This window comes from Anopheles moucheti, chromosome 2 (assembly GCF_943734755.1).
Source record: "Anopheles moucheti chromosome 2, idAnoMoucSN_F20_07, whole genome shotgun sequence".
Lineage (NCBI taxonomy): Eukaryota > Metazoa > Arthropoda > Insecta > Diptera > Culicidae > Anopheles > Anopheles moucheti.
The window spans coordinates 40,569,610-40,597,469 of NC_069140.1; the positions used below are offsets into that span (position 1 = coordinate 40,569,610).

Below are 27,860 nucleotides of genomic sequence, written 5' to 3' on the forward strand. Positions count from 1 at the left end.
GAAAATTACTTAAAATAAAATATCTTTTTATTTCAGATGCTATATTTACTACATATAAAAGCAGTGATTAGTCGCAGCGCTAATGGTCTACGTTAAACGAACTATCTGAACGTACCGTAGACAGCAGATTCATTCAGAACCGTGGAACAGTACCATTTATACTTCAGTGATAACTGTGCCGCCCAATCGATTCTTAACAACATTTCATATCAACGCTTATCCCATTTATCATAACGGTACAGAAACATTCTGTTGCATGTTATAAAGGGACCGCGAAGTCCCGACACACTTTACAGGGATAGAATAATAGATACATTATTTAAACATTGGCCCTAGTGTCCGAGAGTACTATTTATGCTTAACAAAGCGAGCATCTATCTTTAGCAAAAGCATGGCGACACGGCTAGCAACGCAACGCAATTTTATTACCGTAATACCCGCAACTACCGGTAGCCCAACGGCAGCTTCCGTTACAATCGAACAATCCGACAAAGGTGTTGCAGTAGTACCAAAAAGCACCACCGAACCCGGTGATAGCGACAACACCACCAACGGTAGTAGACAGTTGGAGGTGGCAACAGTGAGTGTTTCGGGCTCGGCCATTGGCATGGCGTCTCGACCCTCCAGTTCCTCCCAATTACCCACAATCGCCATCTCTGGCGGTTTAAAGAATGGAAGCGCAAAAGGAACACTCATGTCCACCAACCTACTGACGAATAATTCCAACATCATGAATCTTCTCGGCAGTGCGAATGGACTTTCGCTGCAGCAAATCATTCAGCAGCAGGTTAGTATTTCCTCGAACGTTTACCGCAAATCCAAAATATGATATAAAACTTATTATGCATTTTAGAAAAAAATTGTGATAAATACGAACGGAACCCTGATCGATATAGTTCCCTTAAACGATGATAGCGAAAATGCTGAGGCAAAGCCGGAGAATGAGAAGCTGCTGGATGGTTCGGGCACAAACGAAAGCGTTGAGAGTGGCAATTCATCGGAAGCTACTGTTGAGGAGACGACACAGGTGGCGGTCGTGCAGAGTCAAAGTCCTGGCAGCGGTACACCACAGTACATAACTGTAACAGGTGAGTAATTTAGTTTCATTTCACACTTAACTGACTGACAGATAATTCGGTGAAGTCATGGCAATGGTCAAAGAAAGAACTTACCATAACTGCAGACAAACACAACCAAATTTTATCGTTAATATAAAATACAGTTAAGAACACGAAGTATTTATACTGTATTATGTACCAAAAAGTTACATTGATATACGTTTTACGTTAGCTACGTTTATATGACATTTGTATTATTAAGCTCATTTGAAGATGTGTTAAATATTCATACAGACTTTTACTACTCAATGCTAATTTGTAGTATTTTATTAATCTGACTTAACTGAATAGTTTTCGAAACCTTTTTTTATTCGGATAATAGTTATATTTTAATCACAATTCCAACAATTCATTTAAAATAATTCGCATTACAAGAAAAGCTTTGCTATATTTTAAAAGGTTTGCCATTTTGGAAAATCTTAACACTTTAGAGTGTTCCATTTGAATGGTTCCGGATTTTTAATTTGTGAGACCACCAGCTTGCATTCTTTTTCGCTTCTGCATAGATAATACGATCGGTGTTAGTATGTAGATGATACAAAAGTGAAATTCATCAATGTTTGATCCTGGTGAGATCCTGTCTTTTACATACTCAATTACGCACTACGCACCAATCGATTGTATTGAGTTCGACCCAACAGAACCTCAACTACCGTATCCTCTTTTTAGGATTGCTCGAGATATTCCTTGTTTATTGTGCAGGATGTTTAATCATCAAATTATTGTACATCACTTACACAAAGCTTTTGGTTTTTCGTCCGGAAATAAATGTACCACCGAACTTTGATTTCTTAACAAAAGAAGCAATACCTGTCACTATAACTTATTGGTCACTTTTAATCTATCTAATAGTTTCCTGGATTTGAAATGGCAGTAAGATCATCTTAGCGTTGTAACCTACTAGCTATGCATCAATGATATAACTAGATTGCTGTATTCAATTTAACTTCGGAGCCGGATAATCAGTTTTTTTAGGATCAGCTTCAGTTTCAGTTAGGATTGAAATAGGATTTGATACCGGTTCTATCTTGTGAAATATTGCTTCTGCCACTAATAGAACCATCAGGCTTACCCCAACTTATAGTTGCAAGGTTAAGATATTCAACATAATCCAACAACGATAGTTCTCCATCTGGTATTATAGAAAGCGATTTTGTATTTATTATCATCTTATTGACAAACTCAAGCGAGTGCATTCAATATTAATGGGCTGAAGCAATTTACTCATCTATGGCACCTGAATTGCTTTAAAGCTTTTTGAACTTTTTTTAAATTTGCACAATTTTCACTGGAAGTTTACCATGCAGATGCTTGTTGCGATGTTATTTTTGCCAGCTTCACGTATGCGACATATGCGTACGTATGCGAATATCCCGCGGAGCAAGTGCAGAAGATCCGTTTTCCGTGGGATCAGGATAATGCGGTGTAGCGAGTTGATTAGCCCATACGGGTAAGATGTTAAGGTCATTGATCCAGAAGCGAAGAAAAGGATCCGAAAATGGATAAAGTATGTCCGTTGCCAAAATGCAACAGTCGGAAAAATATTTCCTTTCGCAAATTGCCACTCTGCGTGACGACACGTGCGTTTGTTGGTGGATGCTTCGCAGCGCTGTATGTAGGCTTATTTGCGTTCCCAGAATCAAAGGGCATTGATCATCTGTGTATCGCTTCGTCCGCCACGGTTGGCTACCGTTGGCAATAGAGCATTGGCCGTATACTCCAAATCGCATGTATGTGCCCCGTAAGTGGGCGCCGATACACGTGAGGAATTTCGGGCGGCACCGGTGCGTAAATTGTTCTCGGAAGTGTGTGAGCGGAGGGTACATTGAAGAGGCAAATAAAAAAGTGACAAATAAACTCCTCATGCCGTTGTGGGTGTGTGCGAAACCGGGCGTCTAAAGCATCCTGCCAATACCATTAGATGGGTTGCTTCAGTGATCCAATTTCACTCAGTGACGATTTGATGTAATGTATTGACGCCTTTTGACGTCGAGCGAATTGCTTACAATTTTATTCCAATTTTCCTGTTTGGTGTCATTGTACCATACCAGAACATCGTTTGAAACGAATAATCACGTCAATTACTAACTCGTAACGCAATGTTTCCCCAGCAATTGACGATGTTTTGGTTGGAAATTTCTTTTGCTTTTCATTTGTTTGTTTACAGTTTAATGTATCTTTTTTCTCTATTTGCGATTGACCGTGTTTGGCTTTTTCAACTCATTATTGCTACATCGCATGTACGCACGGAAATGCTATTATCGTGATGTTGTTAATGTCGTGAACCCTCCGCCACGATGCGCTCACACCCAAATCTGCCTACTTTCGCTTTCCACGTCGAATCAGTGTTGATAAACAACTCATCTTTTGATCTATTATTATCTCGATTTCATTTCACCACTTTTCGGTTCCTTGCTGCCACACGCTTCAGTGCACCCCTCTCCGTTTTGCTGGGCCATAGTGCGGGTAGTAGCTTAATTAAACGTATCCTTTTTTATAATAGCAAGATATCGTTCTCCGTGTGGCTGGCTTTCGTTCCCGCCTGCTGTCCGCACATCCCTGCACTCTGACATTTTTCGCAGGCAAACTTGTCAAACACGTCAAAATACGTGTAATCAGACACGCTCAGTGCAACTCTGCGCAAAACCCGTGCCCGGTCGCGAGACGCGACCCCCTGTTCTGTTGTAACCTTGAATAGGGTCGGTTACCGTTTACCGTGCGGCTTGAATTTATCCGTACGGTCAGGGCAACTACACGGCGGCACAATTAAATGTATCACTTTGAGTCTAGCGCCGGTGGTCGGGACGTGGAAGCGCAACCGTAATCCCACCTTCTGCTCCTTCCCACTTACTCATTATCTCGTCAAGTGGGGTTTGGCGGGCGTTCTCCAGAGGGCGGAATCAGAAGGGGAGGGCAGCTGCAGCCCGGGGGGGAGGAAGCCGTTGAAGGATGCGTAAAAGAAAGTAAGCATCACAAATTAACAGCCATTCCCCCGTTCCGTGCGAGGGTCGTGGTTGGCCACCCCCGTTAAGATTATCATCAGCAGCCAGTGCCGGCTGTTGTTTGGGCTGGTTTAGAAAAACTTACGACTAGCTGATTATAGGTGGCACACCAACAGGGTTGGCTGGTGCGGTAATTGGGGTGAAATTGATACGGTTTCACCTTCCCTACAGGAGGATGTACAGCAGGAGCAATTCCTGTGTCAAACCAGTGCTCTTCTCGGTTGTGTCTACATGCTCAACAGTAAAACCCCACGTACCATCATGTCCGTGTGATCTGTATCCCAGCGAGAAAATCCTGAGACTTCCAAATCGGTTCGGAAATTTGGAAGGTACAAGGAATGGTTTTTCTCTGTTCGTTCCGACAGAAAAGCTCACACTAGTAACCACAAGGAACCGTGTGTCTTTATCCTACTCCCGGTCCGATGATCATCCTGCCATAATACGTCCAGAAGATGTGTGTTGCGACACCGGCAGGGATATCGTTTCAGAAAAAAGCACTTCTCCACCGCGTGAATCGCTCGTTCCTTACAGCATCGCGAAAATGTCAGGATATCGCATCAAGCCACGTAACGAATCTACCGCCGCCCGCTCGAAAGATGTCGAACTAATTAAAACTCTTAACTACAGCTCTTTTGCCGCGTGAAGCGATGCACGATCTGGGCTAAGTAGCATCGATGTAAAGTTTTATCTTCTTGATCTAAATTTATTTGTCAGGGCATGGACGATACGCCGGCGGGAAGGCTGACGAAGGCGGAAATCCGAAAGAAGGAACATTTTGTCGCTAGCAAGCGTGGGTGGCATATTGTTGCCGGGAGTTTGTGGTCTTGCCGGTTCATAATAAGCGTGCAAGCGGAGCGTGCTACCGAAGGAAAGTGGAAATTAGTTTTTGCTGAAATCATCGACTGCTGATTTCATTTATCCTTGTTACGGTGAAAGGTAGTTGCGGTGTGGCTTGTTCTTAGCGCGTTTGCCAGTTTGTGCCGGCGTGTTTGTGGCTGGCTTTTCTTTGAACGGTTGCGAGTCGGTCATGCGTTGTGTTCACGCGTGTTTGTATCCACTTTCGGGACAGTCCATGTTTAGTTGGAGAGTTTTATGCAACAATTCTTTGGACAAAGATGTATGTTACCATCTCGATGTTAGAGCATCGTGGAATGATCCTAAAACTTTTTAATAAATAATGCATATTCCTTTTGTCCTATTTGATTTGACACGGGAGCAGTTGCTTGGCCAACGTGTACAACATCTTTATCATACTGCAAGGAGTAGCATGGAAATGGATTGTACGCTTACCGGTAGGAAGCTTAGCAGGAAAACCATTTGAATTTGTTTTTGCTGTAATTTACACTAATGCTGAAATCGGTAATGCACTAAAACAATCCAACCATTCCGAGCAGCCCGATAAAACAGCGTAACATGCCGTTGTACGCTGTGCAACAATTGATGATTTAACAGTTCAAGCGAAAGCGATCTCCACATGTCTATCCTACGATGATTTTATTATCCTCTTTCCGTTCCGAACATAGGTAAAATCATAACATAGAAAAGGTAACAACAAAAAGCCTTTTCGGTCCGGATTGCCGTGCTGTTGTGCCTTCCGATCGAGAGAAAAAAAAAACAGCATTGCGAAGGAGAAAAACAAGGGAAAGCTAGCTGCATCCCGTGGACGCGCGTAAGAGCCCGAGCCCGAGAGTGTGCGCGCTTCATTCGATAAGCGCCGCATCGAGGTGTAGTGAAGCGAATGTAATCCTGAAATAATTAGTCTTGATTGGAAGAATTATCCCTCCGCGCTCGGTGGGACTTCGTCGGCGAAGTCTTTCGCTCGGGTCGCGTTCGACGATGCCCACCACCGTGGTTGGATCGCACGCAAGGGATGAAACAGAGCCGAGGGTCCTGCTGGTTGTAAAACGGGACCCCAGCGACCAGCACAAGTGGGAAAGCAGCCGAACATAGACACAGGGGCCTCACTGCCGACATGCACTTAATAATGCGAGGATTAACAACTCGAAAATGATATCGTACCTATCGTGCGATCACTCTTGACTGCTGTAGTTGAATTGATTTTTTACCTTTGATATCTTTACGAGCATATGAACCGTTCCGAAAGCGTCGTCTCGTTTCGCTACCTCGCTGCCGTACTGTTCCGGCCGGCCGTCATCGAAAAAGGGGGAAAACACACGACTGGCAAACAGAAGCCGTGAAGGTGTACCATCAGCAGGAAACATATGCCCACGGTGGAAGCTGTTGGACAACATTTGCGCCTCAATTAATTAGGATTACGCAGCGGGTAACGGGGTGTGTGCGCTTACCTTTTGCACATGATGCACGAACAGAGGAGGGTTGCTGTTGCGCTGTGGCGCAAGGATACAAATAAATAGATAAAAATAATAACAACTGAAAAGGATGAAGGACTCGAGAGAGGGCGCATCATTGTGTCCGATCGGAGAATGGGGGAACGCGTCGCCACCTGCACGATTAGCCAGGACGGCAGTGCTCATGCATTGCGTGTACTCTACCCCTTCAGGCGCCTACAACATGTCGCCAGTACGGAATGGGTAGTTCGAGTTATGCAACACGTGCCTTGGCACTGCTTGATGCCTGCACGTGCATCCAACGGGTAATTGATACACGCACGCTCAGGTGGTTGCGACAATGGGGACCGAGATGTTTGGACAGTTTGGCAAAGATGGATATCGCTGAACATGGTGCCGCCGTACCACATGTTTCGCCGGCACCTAGTGGTTTTTGTGAAATTATTGAGTTCCTTACTCACCCCGAACGGCTGATGTTGCCATTTTTCCACCGAGAATAAAATGAACACTCCGGCACAGCAGCATCAGTTTGTGTGAAGTGATATTGAACGGTGGAGTATAAATCGTTTTTCAGGAGCAAATCGGAGCAAACACCGTTGGTCCGCTCTGAACCTGATGCTATCGAGTGACGGCAATGCAACAGGTGTACCATTTTCCCATCGCGCAACACCGAGATCGATATCTGGAGCCGATCGGTTCGTGTTGCGAAATATCATCCATTGTGTGGCGCTGATGTTTATCGCAAAATTTTAAAGCGAAGCCAACAATTGGCATCGATCGAGAAAGGATGTTGGCCGAAGATTTCGAACGAGCGTTATAATCGTGACACTTGTTCCGGTTCACAGAGGCATTCGCATTGTTTCGCTTATCTGTTTGTAACTAGCGAGCGCACAAGTATTGGACAGCATAGCATTGTGCTGATGTTTTGGTTTTTAATCTTTAAACAGATTACAGATTTTTTCGTGCAGAATATTAAGCTAAAATCGACATCACCACAATAGCATCCATGCCATCCAGTTATAATTTCAATATGAATCACAAAACGTGAAGAATGTAATCGTTGACCAACCTAACCATGAAAGAGTTAGGATGACCTCAATGAAACCTTTGATCTTCCCGCTTTAACGTATCAAAGTAGTTCTATTTGACCATTTCCTGTCCAACTCTGCCAGAGCACCAGAAATATCGGACAAATACTGGTATGTTGTAATAGTTTCGAGTGGTTCTGAAGAATCTCAGAGCCCCTGAACTACCGAAATTAAACATCCACCCATCCGTAAGACATTTCTACGTTCGGGCATTAAAAAAATCTCCGATGTAATAATTGCATTCCACTATAAATATGAAACATTTCTCCCGTTATGGCACAACGGTCAACCACACGAAAACTCCTCTAGCAGCAGCATACCTGGCTACATCCGTTGCCGTTGCTGTTGAATAGCTGACCAGTACTAAATTTCTAGCATTTCCAGCAGTGGAGAGCAGTGTCCTCTTCGTCGAGCTGTCGGAAAATTTGGATGCGGCGGGGTATAAGAGTTGTGTACATTTATTCAGCAACTTGGCTCGCCCGTAGTACTACCGTTCTTCCCATTCCAAGAGAAGCATTCACTGCAAAACAAGTGCGTAGTTGTTTTTGATGTGCATGTGTGTGGTCTTATCTGGCCCGACACAAGGTTCCATCGGGAATGGAATCTTTGAAATATTGTCATGATGCTGCAGCAGGTACGATGAACTACTCTCCCCTCTCGTTCTCAGCAAAACATGATGGTGTTTTTCATACCGAACCGCATGCCAGGTGTGTTGCCTCGCTGATTCTGATTGTCGGCGTCGTGTGTGTGTGTGTGTACCGCCTGAAGTTACAACCAAACAGGATGAATCGGTACCACTCGGCAAGCAAAGAGCATCCGGCAACGAGATGACGGCCATCATCCTGCCCTGTCACGGCAAACCCACCATCCGTTTCCCGGTCTTCCCGGACATATCGGACATGCGCGCCTGCGAGAATGCACTGGTGCCGAACGGCGAACCCTAAGCTTCTCTCGCTCTTGCTCGTTACATCTTGAACTCCCCGCCAAACGGCAGTACCGGCACGCATCTCTTGTGCCGTTTCGGGGCGGAGCTTAACCGCGCCAGGATATCGGCTGAGGCTGCACACTGCGTTCAAGGATATGCGTGGCGGTGGCCCTCCGTGCACTCTGTTGCATTGCCCGAATGCTACGCCCATTTTACCATCACCCAGCTCCGGTGTACACGTTTGTGGTGGAACTCCACCGTTTCCAGGCCTGGTGCGGCCAACATTCCGAGCTGCAGCTTCTGGAGATGTTTCGTCAAGGTCGCCAAGAAATGGAACCTTGTTGTAGACATGATGTTGAGGGCTACAGCATCCGTTGCGAAGACACGGGTGGTGAGAAATCAATCACGGTACGATTAGCAGTATCCGATGTGCTTTCGTTGTCCCTACGGAAGTTTTCGATGGAAATATGTCTAATCGTGCGATGGTGTTTATTGGGAAAGAATATGAAACTTAATATCGCTGATCTTTGAAGATCAGGTTTTGGTCTAGCTTATTGGCACGCTCTGTGACACTCGCCCTGGCCACTCCTACCAGCCTGTCCATTCTTCCAAAGCAATTTCGCGACTGAATACAAGGGACCAGGTGATTATCGTCAAAAATATGAGATATTTTGGTGTTGATCTCGGATTTCCCATCTCCAGTGTCGTGCAGAATTTCGGAGACATCCTCTCGATGGTAGACTTCTGTCAAAACGCTACCTGTCATATTCTTCGCGTGTGACACTGTTTACCAACGGAACTGTGGACATTAGAAACAGCCAGGAACGAGAAGTTGTTGTGGATCGTTTCCAGATTGGCTGGTGGATATTGGCATGCGGAAGGGATTCCCACCCGAACAAAGTGTCTGACGAATAGAAAAGAGCAAAAAAAGGTGAGGGGAGAGAGAGAAAAAGAGAGAGAGACAACGGCTCTGTTAGACAAGGAAAGCGTGTGCCATGTGCATCGGGAAACAGATAGCAAAAGCCGGGGGTAGAGAGTAAACGAGTGAGTAACAAGGCGAGAAAATCCTGCGGCTGTGGATGCTGCGCTTGACTGACTGGGTGGGAGGCGCGCGTGCGGTGGCCGAGTTTGGCAAGGGGGAAATATGTGCCGGAAAAGTCCTGACGCGCGCGGTGCACCAGAGGATAGATTTCGGTATCGAATTCAGTTCATTCTACACCGTCGCGTCGTCGTGGCCCGTTGCTAAGGATCTGTCGCTGCAGCCATCGTAGAAACGTACGCTGGCGGCACATTCCAGCAGCCAGCCTACAGGATACTGGAGATTCTTCTCAGCTGCTACCACTAGCTTCAATTGTGGGGTTTCCTTCCGGTGGAGCTGAAGTTTTGGGCCAGTGGTGTGTGCAGTTTACGTGAAAGGTCGTGTCACTGATGGGAGTAAAGATTTTAAAGACTGTGACTGTTGACGTTATTGGAATCAGGCAACATTAAATCGGTGAAAAGCTTACAGTCAAGTCTAGTTTGTTGGAAAACCCATTCAAACTAATCAACCTCACTTGCTCTTCGTGTCGGTAAGATCTACATGTGACCTCTGACCCTCTGTTGGTAGTGCATGAGTCAGTGCACTCCAGCCCAGCACCTTTCGGCTCCAGCCCAGCATCGATCGAATAAGAAAATTCACTTTCACTCTCACGCTGCAGCAGACGGGCAAAAGGGAAGAAGAGGGACCGTAGATGATGGGCAGGATCATCACCGGAATCGAGTTATCAATGATGGCTGATAGAGTGCAATAGAGAAAGTGTGTGCCTGTGTCTGTACGTTTGGAAACAAAAGCGAGTGAAAGTGAGGACGGGAGAGTGAAAGAGAGAGAGCGAGAGAAGCGTAGTAGTGTTCCGAGAATGAGCTGGCCCTGAAGATCTCATCCCATCGCTTTCGCCATTACCATACGCGGGGTCCCCACGCTACAAGAGAGCGTGCCACGTTCATTCGGTATCGATTTTGTTCGATTTGCCCGTCCCCGGAGACGCTTGGCTACTCTACTCGGGCCGATCTGCAATCCCACCCACCCGACGACGACCCGTCCACACTCTCGGGTTCGTCTCTCAGCTCGTTTGGCGCGTGCATACGAAATCAGGCCACCCGGCAGGATCGAACCCCGTCTTGAGTGGCTCGAGCATCGAGTAGTGATGGTGATGTTGTAACCTACTTTCAGCAGGATCCCATGGTAACTTGCTCCCGAGACGCCCAAGGTTCGATCGGACACCGAGAATCCTTGCAGCTAGGATTACGGCGGCATTCGAAGCCAGCTGCGTGGCTGGGTGGCAACATACGGGTGCATTGCTGCAGTTGCCTGGAGTGGGGCGTGTGTACAACGATGGCCGGGTAATGTAAGACGAGCCACCCATAATCGTCCTTGAGACAAATACCGATACCCAACCGCGTGGTGTGTTATATGGGTGCCGTCGAATGAACTTCGACGTTGACCGACGGCTACTGCCGCCAACCAAACCAACCTTTTGATCGATCAAAAATAGATAGTTAAATCGATGTGTGATATAACTTCATCCCAGCAGTGCGTGCGTATGTGTACATATGGGAGTTGTTGAAGCATTCCAAGAACTGTGACTCGCAGATATTGGCTGTGGCTACGTCAAAATAACAACCCAACCGGAGACCGCTGCACCGCAGTGTCGTACAGAGTGTTGTGCCTTGGTTATTACCAGAAGAAGTTGCGAGGTTTAGAACAAACGGACAAACCAATTCCGGCGCCATGATGTACAATAGGCGTTGCAACAACATGTCCTACTGTGGGAAATCCTACTCCCTGCACAACTCATGTAATGTATATTTTAGCGTTACTTATTAATTGTATGATCATTTGTTCTGTGGTTTATTGAAAGTATTGTCAGATGTTATCAATGCGCTGATAATAAAACTAATTCACTACTACGACTTTACTACAGGTCGCGTAAAACCTTGTCATCTAACACATCGCTAAAACTTCCCCGTAACTCGCAGCAAATAATCGTCTATATTACATACAAATCAGTCTTCACTACAACTTTGTGATCTTCGATTTATGAGATTGTTTATGTTGTTATCTACTTTTGCGGAAGGGTCCAAATTTGAAATCTGAAGACTTCGGCAGATGCTGCAAGATACCGTAAAGCCGCCGAAATGTAGTGATAATGTTTTTCGTCACACCATTCCTGGAGTCTACGTTGGGCTAAGTCTGTTTTTGTTAATACGTTTTGACTTTTGCCGTATATAACGCTATTACCTTCCCAGAAAAACTGGTACCCCAAAACGAATAATATCGCTTGATATATTCATATGGAATCTTCAGAAATTGTCCCGGTAGGATCTTGAGCGATGAAAGCAGGATCCGATGAGAATTCGAGCAAAATGGATACAACGAGTTCACGATGCTGTATGCCCTGGTTTCGATTCTCTACTCGATACCTGCTTAATTGTTTGACTGTCCTAAATTAGTGGCTTTCCCCTGCTTAACCTGATATAGACCACGTTTTTAGCTAATAATCAGCATTTGTTGTCATAATCAGATTTCAAAGTATAAATATTTATGTGTTTTTTTTCCAAGTAGCCATCGCTAGATGGAGATGACTTAACCGCTCGTTAAATAAAATATTGTTTAAAAAGCTATGTCCCTTACCGTACGATTTAATATAACGTATTAACTTATGTGTACTGTATCATTTGTAGATAAGCACTTGTAAATCATAAAACCATTCTTATCCTCAAGTGAATACTGACATGTTTCAAAATACGATCTTTTATATGTGTAAAACATAATTAACGTATGCTTTGAAAAATGGTCAGATGTATGCAATTTTTCCTACCGGTGTCCTTTCACTTATTGTAAGGTGTTTTTGGAAGGTGGAAGAGGTTTCATTCCGGGGGATTGAGAGGATTACCGGGATGAATTGGATGTTTTCTAGCAGGATAATGCCTAAATTCATGTATCACGCCAATCAACGGTACGGTTGCAGACGTCAACCGGAACACCCTTCAGGACGGACCTCAAAGTGTGCGCAAGGGAATTCTGACAGCGAATCGGCTCATAAACAATCAAAAAACCTTGTTACATAAATGTTAAAACAAATCAAATTTCGAAAGCGACAAAACGAAAGTGCACAAGATTCACTTAAACTTTACCACTTGGGAGTATGTCGTTGCATTTACGATGACTGCAATGCGCAAAAGGCAGGCACGAATCGGTCGCCCATCACGTCCGCCATTCTTATTTTTACACACAAACCGATTGTGTGCAGTACGTGGACACATAATTTTCTGCGGCTAGTGATAAACAGTTTGTGCAAAACAATGCGACAGCTACAAATGTTGATACAACATCTTCGCCCTGCTGTTGTGGTGATTTAACGGTCCCCTCCCCTGGGTGTGTGTGGGTCTGTCCTCTGCTTCATCAAATTTGCCCAAAATGCGAGTTAATTTTTTGTGTGTTCTTGCTGCTGCAAGTGTTTGTCAGCTTCCGGGCTGACGAACCATCAGCATTTTTACGATAATGGTGGATTTAATTCGCACGAGCTTACTTTACGACACTTCGGTTTTGTGATCTGGCCCCTTTGTTTTTTTTTTTTTTGGGTCGGGTGGGGCTGTCTCCTTCGATGGCCACCATCCGCGGGGTTGCGTATGGGTCCCACCCACTATGCGGTTCGCTACACACGCGGCGGTAATGTAATGTGCGCCATTTCGCAGAAATCCAATCAACATTAAATTTATGTTTACGGCACACTTCGTCGAGAGTGTGCTGCCCGTGGACAGAGGGTCCACGCGGATGCGGACGGTTCGCCCCATCCCGCGGCACAAACATTGCTAGAACACGAAGACGCGTACACGCTCCGGTGAGTCGGACCGATCCGCGGAGTTATTATTTTTCTTTCGCTTAAGTCGAGCAATAACAATATCCTTGTGCATGAGATGCTGCTTCCTCCCACTCGGAGCCATCCATCATCCATCCATTTTGCGCGAGGGTGGGCAAAAAAACCGGGGCTTTAGAACAACTCGGTGCAGGAGGGTAGTCGCACATGGACACCTTCACGCACATTGGGCTGGGGCGGATGAAACGAAGTACATTAGTATTTTTATGTGTTTATGACTCGCCCGGCCCAGGAGAGGTCCTTAAGCTTTATTGCGTTACGGCATGTGGTGTGTATGCTCTTGGTCTTTGTGTTTGTGCATAGTTTATCCTGGTTTTATTGCTTCCGCACATACACACCCAACGAGGTTACTGCAGTCACTCGCGGTATGAGCGCGGGTGGCTTGAGGTGTAGCAGCAACGGCATCACCCTTGATCGAAATGGTCGCATATTTGGCCTTTGCTGTGCCAACCACTCCCGCAACATTCCGCGTGGCATGGCCGTAAAACGAATCCGTCCCTCATCGATATGAGATGGCGGCAGGAGTGGGAAGCATCAACATCGTCCTCGGAGAGCGGGGAAAGGCGACAGCATCCGCATCGGCCAGATACCGGCTGGGTTGTTCTGCTGATGCTGCGCCTAGGGGGCGTTCATTTTTTTATTGCGGAGTCGACTCGTCACCGCAAGTGCGCCTTCAAAATGGCGTACGGCATGGGAAACCATCTTGTGCGTGGTGCCGAGCGCGGCGCACACACAAATTGCTAATCGAATTGGTTTTTCCGCTCGGTAACTGTTTGTTCGAAGGGGAGACACATATTGGAAGAAAGTTTCCTTCATTTGATGGGGTGTATCGATCAGATACTGACATGTGTTTTTGTTTTGCCTTATTTCTGGAAATGAATTTCGCTGATATACACTTTGTTTAAAACCATTTTCTTTGTCAAACAATATTCAAGATGCTTTAAACTCTCAATATCTTAAGGTGTATCAGTTATAGAGTTAATTGCTGTCTATATCTAAAGTTAAGTATGATTCTGAATTGATTTTTTATAAAACTTCTATAGACTATTTTGTTTGTTGCAAGTTGTGATGGGTAATATTGGTCTGCTATTATCATAAAGGTGGATATTAGACGATAATTGCTTTTATTTTCCCAATTTCAGTTAATTTCATTTGTTGAAACTTTCGATTTTTAGTTTCATTTGCTTAAAGTATTTCTAATTACTCTTATTTAAACTGTTCAAGATATCCACACAATTGCACGGTACGATACCATAATTCATAAACACAAGCTTAAGATAATATGTCCTTAAGCTGTGACCACAAGCAGTATACGACACTCTTGATTGTTCCTTCCGGTCATTCCTTTAATCTCCCGCAATATCTTAACGTTAACCACAGGTCGTAACTGCGAGCTGTCCGTTAATGCCACCGCCAATAACGCATGGAATGTAATGCGCGGTTTGGTTTTACGGCGGAATCACAATTTGTCGCAAGCGGTTAGTGGCAATGGTCAAATGAAGCGATTGTCCAATCATTCCATCATTCCCGTGCTCATCCTCCGGCCCAGTTGGCAGGAATTCGTGGTACTATCCCCGAGAACTCGAGATCCCCCTGAAGAGAAAACGCAGATCCACGCCCGGCTGCATCCAACGTTCATTAAACGGTGTTTGTGTCTCATCTTCGCATCAAACCTCAAATTCACCGCTGGTGTGAAGAAACGATGGCCATGGGGTTTTTGCTGTCACAGAACCGACCGACCGGAAAAGATTACATGATTTCTTGTGCGTGGCTGCAGCAGCGATTGATTTATCGTTTTATTGCACCATCGCAGTGCATCGTGACGGTTGGCGTTTCCGTTCGAACGCCGATTGTGCCCGGTGCCAGGAAATTTAGAGCGAATGTTGATGGTGGGGAATGCTGCAGAGAGAACGTGTTTTGCGTAGAGCAGCAGCAGCAGCAAGGCAGACAAATGGACAGCATCATCCTTTTTCCCAAAAACCGATTCGATATCGCACCCAAAACAAGCAAGCTCGCCCCGAGATGCGTCCCATTGCGATACGTTCTCGGAACGACGAGATCGAACGACGGTTGCAACCTTTAAATTGGTGCAATAAAATCCCTCGCCTGCGCATTCCCCGGTTTTTTTTGCTGGTTGAAAGGATTTCAATCTGGTTCTGTGTGTGATGGTTAAAAGGCTACGGGTTTGCGTTGCATCATGCCGTGATGCCTAAACGTGGTGTAGTCAAGTCGTGCAGTAACGTTTTTTGTTGTTGCTGTTGATTTCGATTGCTAAAACGCGCATTTTTTAACGATGTTTTTGTGTTGTTTTTTGGTTTCCAACCGAACCATTCCAGCCGGACCTCAGTCCCGAACGTTTGTGTTTTGGGTCACGGTTTCGTTCTGTAACGAATTTATTCACCGAGTCCGAATGTGCACCGCAGGATTTTTACAATGTTTTAGGTGGAAATTCTGGGGTTTTTGTTTTGCTGACCAGCGCGCTACCTAGCTGAGATGTAGAAGTTGGGTTTGATTTTTTCATCGTTGAGGGAAATGATAGTTGTGTTGGTTTTTGGTTAGAGATAACTTTACCGATTTTGTTAGTTTCTTTGTTACCTTTTTTATGCGATAATACCATGCTCTATTTCGTGAGGTTTCGTTTTTTGTGTGCAATAAAATATGTATCCTTCCATAGGGAAGTTTTCACTTTTCCATATCGATAGCAATCAATCACTCTGCAATGTGAACGTGAACACTTTTACTTAGTTTTTTATCCTTCGAAACGTTAAAAATAAGTGTTGGAATCTCCAAGGAAACATAATTTTACGTAGCTTTGATGATTTTAGCTTTTGAAATGTTAGGTATAGTAAGAGTTTAGGTGCATGGCAAGGATCTTCACACGACAAGACTGGACCAAAATCCCATCCGAACCAATCGCCGGTATGCAGGACTGACTATCCAGCAACGGGGGAATAAAGTCAAAAGAAAGCCAGAAATGGCAGACCTAGACCTCTTGTCGTGTCGATAAAAAGGAAGAAGAGTTTAGGTGTTTAGAGTTAAGTTTAGTTAGAGTGTAGAGCAGCCCGGTGATGTTTGGTAGTGGCGCCGGTTTCACACGACAAGCACTGCAACTCATCCGGAACGTTCCCCCATACCGAGGACTGGCTAACTGGCTACGTGGTAACATAAGTCTCATAAACCAGAAGTGGCAGTCAAGACCTGGTAGATAGTAATGCCAGGAAGAGAAGCTTTTCAAATAAGGATTAAGGACTATTTCAGACTAGACTTCTTTATAGCAGTACCGATCTTTCAAACGACTGCATCGTTATCTGTGTAAAAATTGGTATTTTAGAAAAAAATACAACGAAATGCCTCAAATCATGGCACGTTACAGTTTCAAGGATTCATTTATATTTGAGAATTCCTTATGCGTTGAAGATTTATGTATCTTTTGTGATTAATTTGATGATTTTAATGACTCCTGAAGCTCTTCTCAAAAGATTCGTTAAGCGCAAAACCAATTACATCGCATTATCCAAGCTTCAAACTAACGTCTAACTTCTGCAGCACAGTAGAGTAGTGTGCTGTCCCACAGATGAATTCAACGATTCAAACCAAAATGTTTAGCACAGCATATTTTTATGAGTTGATAAATTATGGCGAATTACGCATTCATTTATCCAACTATGTTGCTTTCATTTCTGAATAATCTCTGAAGCTATTTGTTGATTGAAATTCGAATATGATGGAAAAATGAACACATTAACAGCACGAAAATTCCTGCCAAAACACACATCATCACCTTCTGATGCGTTTACTCGTGAGCGGAATAATGAATGTATGTGAATTGAGTAATCGTTCCACTAAATCGCAAACAATTTTATGAGTGTCATTGTGGAGTAAAACAAAACAAAAAAATCCGGTGCGTTCCCGACCATAATCTATCTTATATGCTTTAAGGTTTAAGGCATGTACAAAACATCCCTCCGATCAAACAATGGCCCACAGAATGGTGGGGCAATGCAAAACAAGCATTTCGGGCTTTTTTCCGTTTGTGTGCTCTGTTTTTCCTTTTTGCACGCCAATTTTCCGGTGTAAGGCGCCCATCGACGTGATCTTGTTTTTTTTTGCAGCGACGATTCTCTCAGGCATTTGGAGGAAAATCCGACCATTCAGACACACACACACACACACACACAGTCACATGTGTGGGAAACAGCGCCCTTGTTTGTACGAAACGATTTCATAAAAGTGCGCTAGAAAGAACAGTGGGGCTGAAAGAAACGCCAACAAAGCCATTACTTGCCCGGTAGCGACATTCAGTCGGCCATGTTGGGTTGTGCAGGGAGAATTCGTTTTTGGTTCCAATTGCCAGCATCACCAACCTGCTTCCACGGTCACGTTCAGATTTATTCTGTCCCAAACGTTCTGACACCACCAAGTCGCCATGATGGCCAGCTCCTTGCGACATTCAACTTCCTGCTGTGCAATATCATCTAGCGCCGCGCGCCTGTGTGTGTGTGTGTTCGGGCAATTTTTCCTATTCATAAATGAAATGAAAATAAAAATACTTTCAAGAAAATGAAAAACCATCCCCCCCATCCCCTCTTGTATTGCCTCGTTCTCTGCTCGCTTTCCGACCCACTGCAAAGAGGGGACAAACTTTACGCCATGACTTTTAGGACGCTATTCAATCGAGACAGATCCCGTGGAGCGCGGTCCGTTGTATTCTCGGAAGCAGGTTGTGTCGGGCAGCTTCCCGGTTTAAATCCAAAAATATCCTCACCCACATCCCGGGACTCTCGGACGCTCGGGAATTGCTCGATTCCCCGACCACCAATTCCAATTCGCGCTCGCTGACACAAGCGCAGGATAAAAATTCGTCCTGTTTGTCCCTGGCGCTGTTCTGTCATGCACGAAAAAGGTCGACGATGGAAACGGGGCAAGGGCGGGCTCCGTATACTTCGTCGGGTTTCTTTCCTGGTCTCCGGCTGTGTACGCTTCCTTGCTTCCAGGAGGGAAACTTATTTTTTGCACATTCTCCGAGAACCGTCCCATTGCTGGGCTGATGTTTCTACCACCCTACATATATTTTTTGTGATGTCCTTTGCTTTCGCGTCTCTGTTCCTGGTGGAAAGCATGATGATACCAGCCATCTGGAATATGGATGAATATAATAACTGCTTGGGATACAGCGGGTGATACAGCAACAGATATGAACAAGATATAAACAAAGATAGAACGGAGAGCGAGAGCGAGCCAGCACAAGCGAAGGGCCGGAAAACCCGATTCCCGTTCGCAGTAGAATAAAAAACAAAATGGCCGCAGGCGGCTGGCTTCCCCATTGTTTGCAAACGGTCCTTTCAAAGCGTTCCGTTTACGTGGCCTATTCATAATGGCGTACCGCCATACGTATATATGTATCTCCCTAATTTCAAATATCCTTTCGCTGGTCTGTGTTCTGTCCGGTAGTGTAAGATCGAAGCTGGTAAAAGTAAGGTTTTAGCAAATGGCAGCAGCTTTGCGCATCGGTCAAATAATTCCCGCACTCTATATGCCAATTGAAAATGTATATGCACCAACCAATAGAGGGAGATTGTTGTTGTGGAACGTGATGGAACAGCTTTCTGCTGGGAGCGTGAACAGGGAGGGTAGGGGGGAAGGAGAGGTGTGACTCTAAACTAACGAACGCCGACTGTCGATGGCCCCCCCATGAGTGGTCTTTTGTATGACGAGAAATTTAATCCGATTTGTGTGCTGCGCCCACAAACGAGAGCGGCCTTTACCGACATCATCAAATATGTGGATCGTGGAAAGAATTAAAGGCAATTGCCTATTTTGTAGACAGTTATTTTTTTCAGCATCGAAAGCATCCATCGATTCGAAAGCAATTTATTAACGCAAGTCATTCGATGTTTTTTTTTATTTCCTCCCAAAACAGTTTCGTCGCCCGAGAGTGTTCCCAACCATCACACGTACGTGCAGTATGTCGACTCGGAAATGTACAACACTTCTGGCCAGGGACAGTCACAAATGTAAGTTATCGTTGAAGTCGCTGTCAATTGCTGGAGGTTTATAAAAATTATTACATATCAATTCTAAAAAATGAACCATTTACCAATCGAATGTCAAGCGTTATGCATAACTTCAGGCGGTTTACGTTGAGGCGAAACATTTAATCCGCAAAAGCAAATACACGACCATAGGATTGATGTTAATATTAATTATTTTCCTGTTACAATCAACATTCCAGGACGTATCCCGTGTATTCCGTGGGAGATTATACCACAAATGGACAGCAGCAACAGCAGCAGCAACAACAATATTATGCTACGACAGCAGGCAACTACGGTACAGCGGGAACAGGCACCGGTACCACTCATGCCGATGCCAGCGGTGCAGGCAATGGTACCGGCAATGGTTCGGTCACGCCGGGGACTGGACCCAACAGTGTGAACGCGAACGGGACCGTATCGTCCGGCAATGGCGGTTCCGCTGGTGGCAACGCTAATCAGCAGCAGTTCATTGTCCCCGTGGACGAGGCGGTCCTGCTCGGTACCGGCAACGCATCCGGGACGCAACAGCAGCAGTCCGATGCGTCACCACAAAACATGACGGTAAGTATGTGTGTGTGCGTAACAAACATTTGCGGAGCAGCGTACACGTTCCGCGCAAGGGAAACACCTGACAAATATGAAATAATGATCGCAGATGGATCGTTGCAATTGGCGAACCGCAACCAACATCGCCACGTACCCGTACACACAAGCTGATTTCTGCTGAAAATCGCATTCCAACCTCAGCTTCATTGAGGCGCACACGATGGCACACGCAGAATCCGCAGAAGTGCCTGCTGTGGTTAACCGCGGGATGACGCACAATGCACACGCATGGACGATTGTTATCGAGCATGATGCTTTCGCATCGGTAATTGATAGTGGCCACCATCGACAGCAACCGGACAATGATGCAGCTTCAGTATTTTAATTTTTTATTATGCAACATCCCACATCCTCTACTCGATACGCTCCATGGGTGGAATGGTTGTTTTTCCTCGCTTCGATATTTGGTTTTCCACATTTTTGCACCCTGCGCTTTTGGTTGTGGTTCCACCGTGACCCATGTTGCGTGGGGGAGGTTGTTATTGCTGTTGCGTTTTCCTTCCACACTCTGAGCCGCTCGAGATCCGTTCGTGTAGAGTTGTTATTTAATTAACTCCCGCACCCGAACAAATTATTCGCAGTTTGTTGACATCAAGTGTGTGCGGCTTTTCCCTATCATTTGAGCCCCGTTCAGGTGGTAAAACAAAACCCAATTGCATGTACATCACTCACTGCCGCATAAAGCCATCATGTCGAGAAGAATGGAGTTATCAATAGCTTCGTTCCGAAAGAAAAAAAAAACACAGCAATGCGAAATTTAAAACTTTTGGTAAACCGAAAAATGATACATTTTCATTGCAATATTCAATATTCAAAGGCAGTGTAGAACCCATTCATGAAATCAGCTTTCGTTTTTATTCATCGTTTAGTGCTAGAGGCTGAATATTCGTATCTTTGACGACTCATTTATTTATAACGGCTCTTTATCGTAGTTTCATCACTGAAGGCTATTTGTTTCTAATAGCAATAGTATCTTTGAAATATAGATTGGGATTCTTTCATTCAGTTCAAAGATTCATTCAGATTCACGAATCGAAATCGGATTTATCCATCACTAGGTGGAAGAATGTTAAAATCTCCTAGAAAAGCTTTATCAAAAGTAAACATAGCCATTCATTTTGTCTCTTATTTTATTTCTAGCAATTATTGTTTTCAAATCTTGCAATTTTCGTTTGAAAGGTAATCGGATTGATTGTGTAACCAGAATATGAGTGTACAACCAAGCTTACCACGGAATGATCCGTAACTATTTAACACTAGAACGACATATAGGAGTCATTTTGAATTGTACAGCATTTTCCAACGAAAATAACTACTTTGTTTTCGGCCGCTACTTGAATTTGCCACTTCTATCTGTGGAGTAAAATACCGCCGTATTTTTATGGGCATATGTTCTTCTTTGTGTAAGATGCAATCCTGTTTATAAAAGTCAAATTTTGACATATATCAACATTTTATAAACGGTGCAATGCGGTTATAATGTTCTTGGTATGGAAAGTAGCTGATCGCAATCAGAATAATTGAACAGAGAATTATTGAGCTTTTTTGAGGGTGGATATTTTGTAAATTCGTGTTTTTTTATTTGTTTTATTTGTGTTTTCGTAATATCTATTATGTTAGTTTTACAGGGTTCGCTATCTCATATGGCGAAGTCGGAGCTTTTTCGGGACAGGCGTTTGAACCGTTTCTCATTAATGCTCATTTTCTTGCTAAGCTAATTTTCGACGTGCTGGAATGCGTTTTGATATTTTTGGGAGATCATAATATAGTATGAATACGTAAAATTCATGCCTCAAGTACGGTTGAAATTTTTAACCCTAGAAATCAATTTAATGAAAATGAAACGAAAGTGGAGAGAATACATTTTTATTTGAAATTTGGTTATTAGCATAATGTTCAACATATCCAAAAGTGGCACTTTTTACCGTTGTAGTGTTAAATGACTATAATTTTATAATTAAACTTTTCCACTAATTGCACCATCAACTAGGGATCAACTAAGGAATTTCAATTAACCTCTTGCTATGGTTGCTGGTAACAATGGTTTTGCATCTTCATCTATTAAATTCATACTATTTTCGCTTCTGCATACTGCACCTAAATCAAAAACTAACACTATGATCTTTCTCTTTCTCTCTCTCTCTCTTCTCTTTCTCCACTGCTCAAAATTTCTATTTCGATTTTTTTTCAAACTGTTACGCTTACCCACAACATTCTTGTTCATTGTCTTGGCTCACCACCCACCATTTGCTTTCCATAATCAACACCTTCATCAACATCCGTAGGACGTAGCGTCCTACTTGCACGCACACCATGCAGCGTCGGCGGTAGGTCAGGAGCTTGATTCCACGCCCAACCTGACCCACGCGGCTCGTGTTCTGCCCGCCACGGTAAGGACGCACTCGCATATATCCCTTATCGCGCTGCGCTAGAGATAGCGGTCATCGGTTTTCTCGCGTCATGGGTTGATGTTTTCAGTTCTCTAAAGGCGCGACCTGTTGCGGAGTTCCAGCTCCGAGTAGTCCGGTCTCTAATTCGTACCGTCTGGTTTTGCTTCCGCTCCATAGGTTAACTGGCTGATGGAAAACTACGAAACGGCGGATGGCGTAAGCTTGCCGAGATCGACCCTGTACAACCACTACATGTGGCACTGCAACGAGAACAAGCTGGACGCGGTCAATGCGGCCAGCTTCGGCAAACTGATCCGTTCGGTGTTCAGCGGGCTGCGGACGCGTCGGCTGGGTACGCGGGGCAACAGCAAGTACCACTACTACGGCATCCGCATTAAGCCCACGTCTCCGCTGGTGCATGCGATCGAGTGCAAACCACAGCACGGGTCCGGCGTTGGTGGGCTGATGGTTGGCCACCATCAGCAGCTGACCGGCAGTAATGGGCTTAGTGTTGGTGGTGGCGGAGGAAATGGTGGTGGAGGTACGGGTGGGACAAACAACGGGATGCATGGTCATGGTGGTGGTGGGAACCATGCGAACGGTGGTATACATGCTAGCAACGTTGGAGGTTCCATGGCCCATGGTGGTGGCGGTGCTGGTGGAGGACATTTGCAACATGGTGCTGGTGGAACCGGCAATAGTGGAGGAGGAGGAGGCACTGGGCATGGTATGTCGATGCATCATGGGCGAAGCGGAAAGAAGAACAGTTTCAAGGCGGAAATGCCCGAATCCTGCGCCCAGGTCAGTAAACATTTATATCTCATACACGAACTGGCGAGCAATCTCTGATCGTCATCGTTTCCGTTACAGTATCTCGGTGATCCAAACGGTGCCATACCGCAGTTTCCGATCATTGACATGATCCATCCACTGCCGGACGATATTACGATGGAGGACGTGGACACGTTGCGCTCGATCTATCGCGAACACTGCGAGGCGTTTCTAGACGCGATACTAAACCTGGACTTCAACATGATCGAATCGCTGTGGCGCGAGTTTTGGCGCGCGGAGAACAACAACAACAACGGGGACGAATGTGAGGAGGAGAAGTATCTCAGCAAGCAGAAGCTCTACCTACTGACGCAGTGCGAACCGGTGCAGGAGTTTGTGAAGCACGTCGACATGCAGTTCTACCAGAGTATGGTGGATGTGCTGATACCGGACGTGCTGCGACCGATCCCGACCGGTCTGACCCAGGCCATTCGCAACTTTGCGAAAAACCTGGAGAACTGGCTAACGTCGGCGATGGGCGGCTGCCCGGAACCGATCGTCGCGATCAAGCTAACCGCGGTGGCCGCATTCGGACAAACGCTGCGCCGCTACACCTCTCTTAACCACCTGGCCCAGGCGGCGCGTGCCGTACTGCAGAACGGCACCCAGATCGCGCAGATGCTGAGCGATCTGAACCGCGTCGATTTTCGCAACGTGCAGGAGCAGGCCTCCTGGATTTGTCAGTGCGATACCGCGATCGTTCAGCGACTGGAGAACGACTTCAAGGCGGCACTGCAGCAACAGAACACGCTCGAGCAGTGGGCCGGCTGGCTGCAGAACGTGGTCGACGATGCGCTGCAGGATTACCGGGGCAAACCGAGCTTCGTCAATGCCGCGCGCCAGTTCCTGCTCAAATGGAGCTTCTACAGCTCGATGGTGATCCGCGATCTGACGCTACGGTCGGCGGGCAGCTTTGGCAGCTTTCATCTGATACGCCTGCTGTACGATGAGTACATGTTCTTCATCATCGAGCATAAGGTGGCGAAAGCGACCAACACTACACCGATTGCTGTTATGGGTGAGGTAAGTGTTGTACTACCCAATGAGTAGTGTATGTTAAATTACTAATTTAATTAAAAAAAACGACTAACAAGCTACCATGTCCCTTGCAAAACTAACGTTTATTGCGGATTGTACAACTTAGGGTGGGTTTTTCTTGTTTCAAATAGAGAATTCACCCAGAATCTTTTATCTTCGTGATTTAAAGTAAAACAATTACCCTAACTATTGTGTTGGGTATGATCTCACAAGCTAGTTTATATACTCAAGGGTACGTCAATAAACATAACGAATAAAATAAACGAAAAACGAACCAATTGACATTTTTGTCGACCTTTTTTCGGAAAGCTTTAGAAAGGGAAAATTTGCGGTAACCACTGGTACTCGTCAAATTTAGAAAATGTCGATTTATTACGTAATGACGAACGTTTAAGATAATATTTGTGCACAACAAAAAAGTACAATTAAAAGATATTTTTTGTGACAAGTAGCTACAGTTAGTTAAGAGTTAATTGATAAAGTTAGTTAGTAGTACATTGTTTGAATAAGACTTGAGGAAAACTCCGAGAAAATTCATACTCAAGTATTTTAGCAACACTGGGAATGAATTGCCAATGTATTCCGGATTATGTGAAGATCAGCGATTTCGAGTAAGGAATAATTTACCCTTCGAAATTGGACCATAACTTCTTTATCTGCCGTTATTGTGTATGGTTTTATGAAGCATTGATCTTTGAAAGATTTCTACTTCAACGACCGTATCGACCATTCTGCCTTGGATTGGTGATTATGAAGGAATTAACTGAAGGTTTCTTTTTTTTTTGTTTTGTTTTAGAAAATAAACTCCCGTCCCGTGCAAGACGATCTGGATCGAATGCTCTACAACAGCGAGTACGGTATGGTGAACGTCAAGCTCGAGCCGAACGCAAAACGGATGCGCAGTTAGTCAATTAAAGATGCAACCTTAGCTGCTGTGCTGTAACGCCCCCGAATTGGCACCGATTAAAGCATTCCTTTTTAACGCTATAAACCACGAAGAAGGTGACAAAAACGCTGTCTGCACTCCTGCTGTGCTTTGCATTTAGTGCACACAACACCCGTTTGTAACCTAGCCTAGCTTACCCGTACCGCTACTTAAAACACACCGGACGTACAACAATCTGCCTGTGCGCCCTCTGCCAATACGGTTTCACGTGCCGGGAAAGCACGAAAGACGCGTCCCGACAAGACCATGTCGTGGATGTCCCCGTTATGTTTTACATTTTCAGGTCATTCCGTGTTTGATTTCGGTTGCGATTTAAGGGGAAATAGGTGCAGTGCCATTGTTGCAGCGCACATGTACATGTGTATGCGTGTGGTTACATTCTTAAGCATCCGTTAAGGTTAGGATACGATAAAGCACTAGTATGTTTTAGTTATTTCGATGGAGATACAATTATTTATTCTTTGTTTAAGTTTATTCAATAAGTTTCAGATACCGAAAAGTAACGTTCTGTTCCATCCTGTTTGGTTAAGTTTATTACACATTTACCAAGCACAAATAAGGGCGGGAGCAAAAGATAGAAAGAAGAAAGTTGCTAGTGGTAGTGGTACGTGGCGAAGGTGGATATTTATTACTAAAAAGTAACGGTTAGCAAAAAGTAATCGAGAAACTTTGCCGGCTTTTGTGAGGTAGAATTGATCGGAAGCCAGTCATTGTTAATCCAGACCTAGCATGTACGTTATTTTCTGCCATACACCACCGCGTAACGAAGATTCTTGCGTGTTAGTATAAAGAAAACCCGATGTCCCGCTGTAGTTGCGAAAGAGAAACCGACACAAACAGATGGAGCAGAAAAGGATATTGTTGAACGATTTTTAAATGTTTCGACAACATTGAACCAGCACGCCCGTGTGGTTAGTTGTGAGTGCGGTTTGAAAGAGAATATATATTTATTGAATTGTGGACTTTCTGCCTCTCGGTTACAATTTATTTGTGGGTGCAGCTTGTTGGAAGGTGCACAAAAAATGAGGAAAAGCGACAAGACCGGCGAGCATAATTGGTAATGGAAACGATAAACGTGTACCACACACGTGGGAGGTGCGTGAGATTCAACTTGTACCGATTATTAAAAATGTATGTGCCTGTATCGTGATCAACAGAAACAAAAAAAAACACACACACACAGAACAGAAACAATTGTAGCATATAGCGCGAAACTGCAACATTTATACATATATGAAAGCACGTAGTATATCGGCGAGCGCGTGCGTGGCCGTGAATGTGTAACGTGTAAGCAGAATTTAATTAACGTGTTGAACCTGCTGCCGTCGTACGGCAAATGAAGAAATTTTAAACGTACGGTAACCATTACAATTTGCATGTACGGGCACAGAAAGCCGCCAACGAATAATGGCCATTTGAAGTAAAACAAAAATATAGAAAGGAAACGCCCAGTACTGTCGCGTGGTTTGTAATGTATTGTTTAGAGAAGAACACGCTTTAACCCTGTGAGCCGAGAAGTTTGTTTGGTAGTTTGTTTTTTTTTTTTTTAAATTTGCGATTCTGGTGCACCACGCACGTGTATCAACCGGCGGCACACGATGCACACCAATCCAGAATCAACGCTATCTAGTCGCGAATGTCACCAAATACTGAAGGGAGAGTAATGATGGGAAGAAAGCACCGCCAATGCCGGTGTAACAGACAAAGACGAGTCATAGATGTGTAAGCATAAATTACCAAAAAAGGGAAAGGTGGAAAAAAGGAACAACAAAATGCTCGAACAGTTTGTGTGCATATTGCTGGTGGAAATATAGCAAAGAAACATTGTGCAATTATTTTTCGATCCCTGCAATTCAATACAAGGGACGTACAACAACAACACACACTCACGCAGTACGGCGATCAGATCTAATGAAGTACAACATAAAGCGGGCGAGATGATTGTGAACAAATCGTATAAAACTAAGCAAATTGCACATCAAAAACAAAAGCATAGAAGTTTACGAAACAGACTGCACACACACACACACTAACCTAAACCTTTCGTTGCATGGGCGTGGGGGGGGGGGGGGGGAGGTGTCTCGTTTGCTCCCAGGTTTTGTTCTACGCCCGCGATGATATATTTTTTAATGAAAAACACACAGCAAAACAAGTGTCACGGACGAAAAGGCAAATGAAACCGTTTGCATCAGAAGATGGATTCCTTTGAAAACTATTTGAGTGAAATAAATTTAAACCAGAAGATGTGTAAACGACACTTTCCCGGCTGTTACGCGAATGTTTGCAGGGGGCTCTAACGATGACGACCAGTTTGGCAGTGAAAGAAATCAGTTCTCTAACTCTACGCTTCTTGGTGATCGGTGGTCACTCGGATAATGTGGATAAGAACTGGGCTTGCTGGGACCAACGATAATCGTCGCTAAACTATTGATGCAGCAACAATGGTCGCTTAAGAAGGATGGAAAGGCATGGGATTGGGATAGCGAACTCCCATCGCACTTTTACAGCATGAATGGTTAAGGTTCTTTTCACTAGAATCACTTCGTGATTTACGCATTCCTCGCTAAACTTCGGCTACAAATCTGCAGATATACATTTTCGCAGATGCATCACAAGTGGCGTATGGTGCTTGCTGCTACATTCGGGCTGAAAGCAT

At 44.7% G+C, this 27,860-nt stretch overlaps 1 protein-coding gene across 1 annotated transcript; it reads left to right on the forward strand.

Moving 5' to 3' along the window:
- The first annotated feature begins 384 nt into the window (after positions 1-384).
- On the forward strand, positions 385-27,254 carry LOC128309606 (DNA-binding protein RFX2). Its single transcript, XM_053046039.1, has 8 exons — positions 385-787; positions 854-1,088; positions 19,279-19,372; positions 19,591-19,954; positions 22,285-22,389; positions 22,567-23,190; positions 23,260-24,243; positions 25,055-27,254. Exons 1-8 carry the CDS (start codon positions 392-394, stop codon positions 25,163-25,165), a joined length of 2,913 nt encoding a protein of 970 aa, XP_052901999.1. The 5' UTR covers positions 385-391; the 3' UTR covers positions 25,166-27,254.
- The last annotated feature ends 606 nt before the right edge of the window (positions 27,255-27,860 follow it).

What these genes read in the sequence shown, in the direction of transcription:
- LOC128309606 (XM_053046039.1), top strand. Translation starts at nt 392, where the DNA reads ATGGCGACACGGCTAGCAACGCAACGCAATTTTATTACCGTAATACCC. An exon ending in ACAGTACATAACTGTAACAG is followed by an intron (nt 1,089 to 19,278) that starts GTGAGTAATTTA and finishes CTCCCAAAACAG; the next exon opens with TTTCGTCGCCCGAGAGTGTT. An exon ending in TGCCCGAATCCTGCGCCCAG is followed by an intron (nt 23,191 to 23,259) that starts GTCAGTAAACAT and finishes TTTCCGTTACAG; the next exon opens with TATCTCGGTGATCCAAACGG.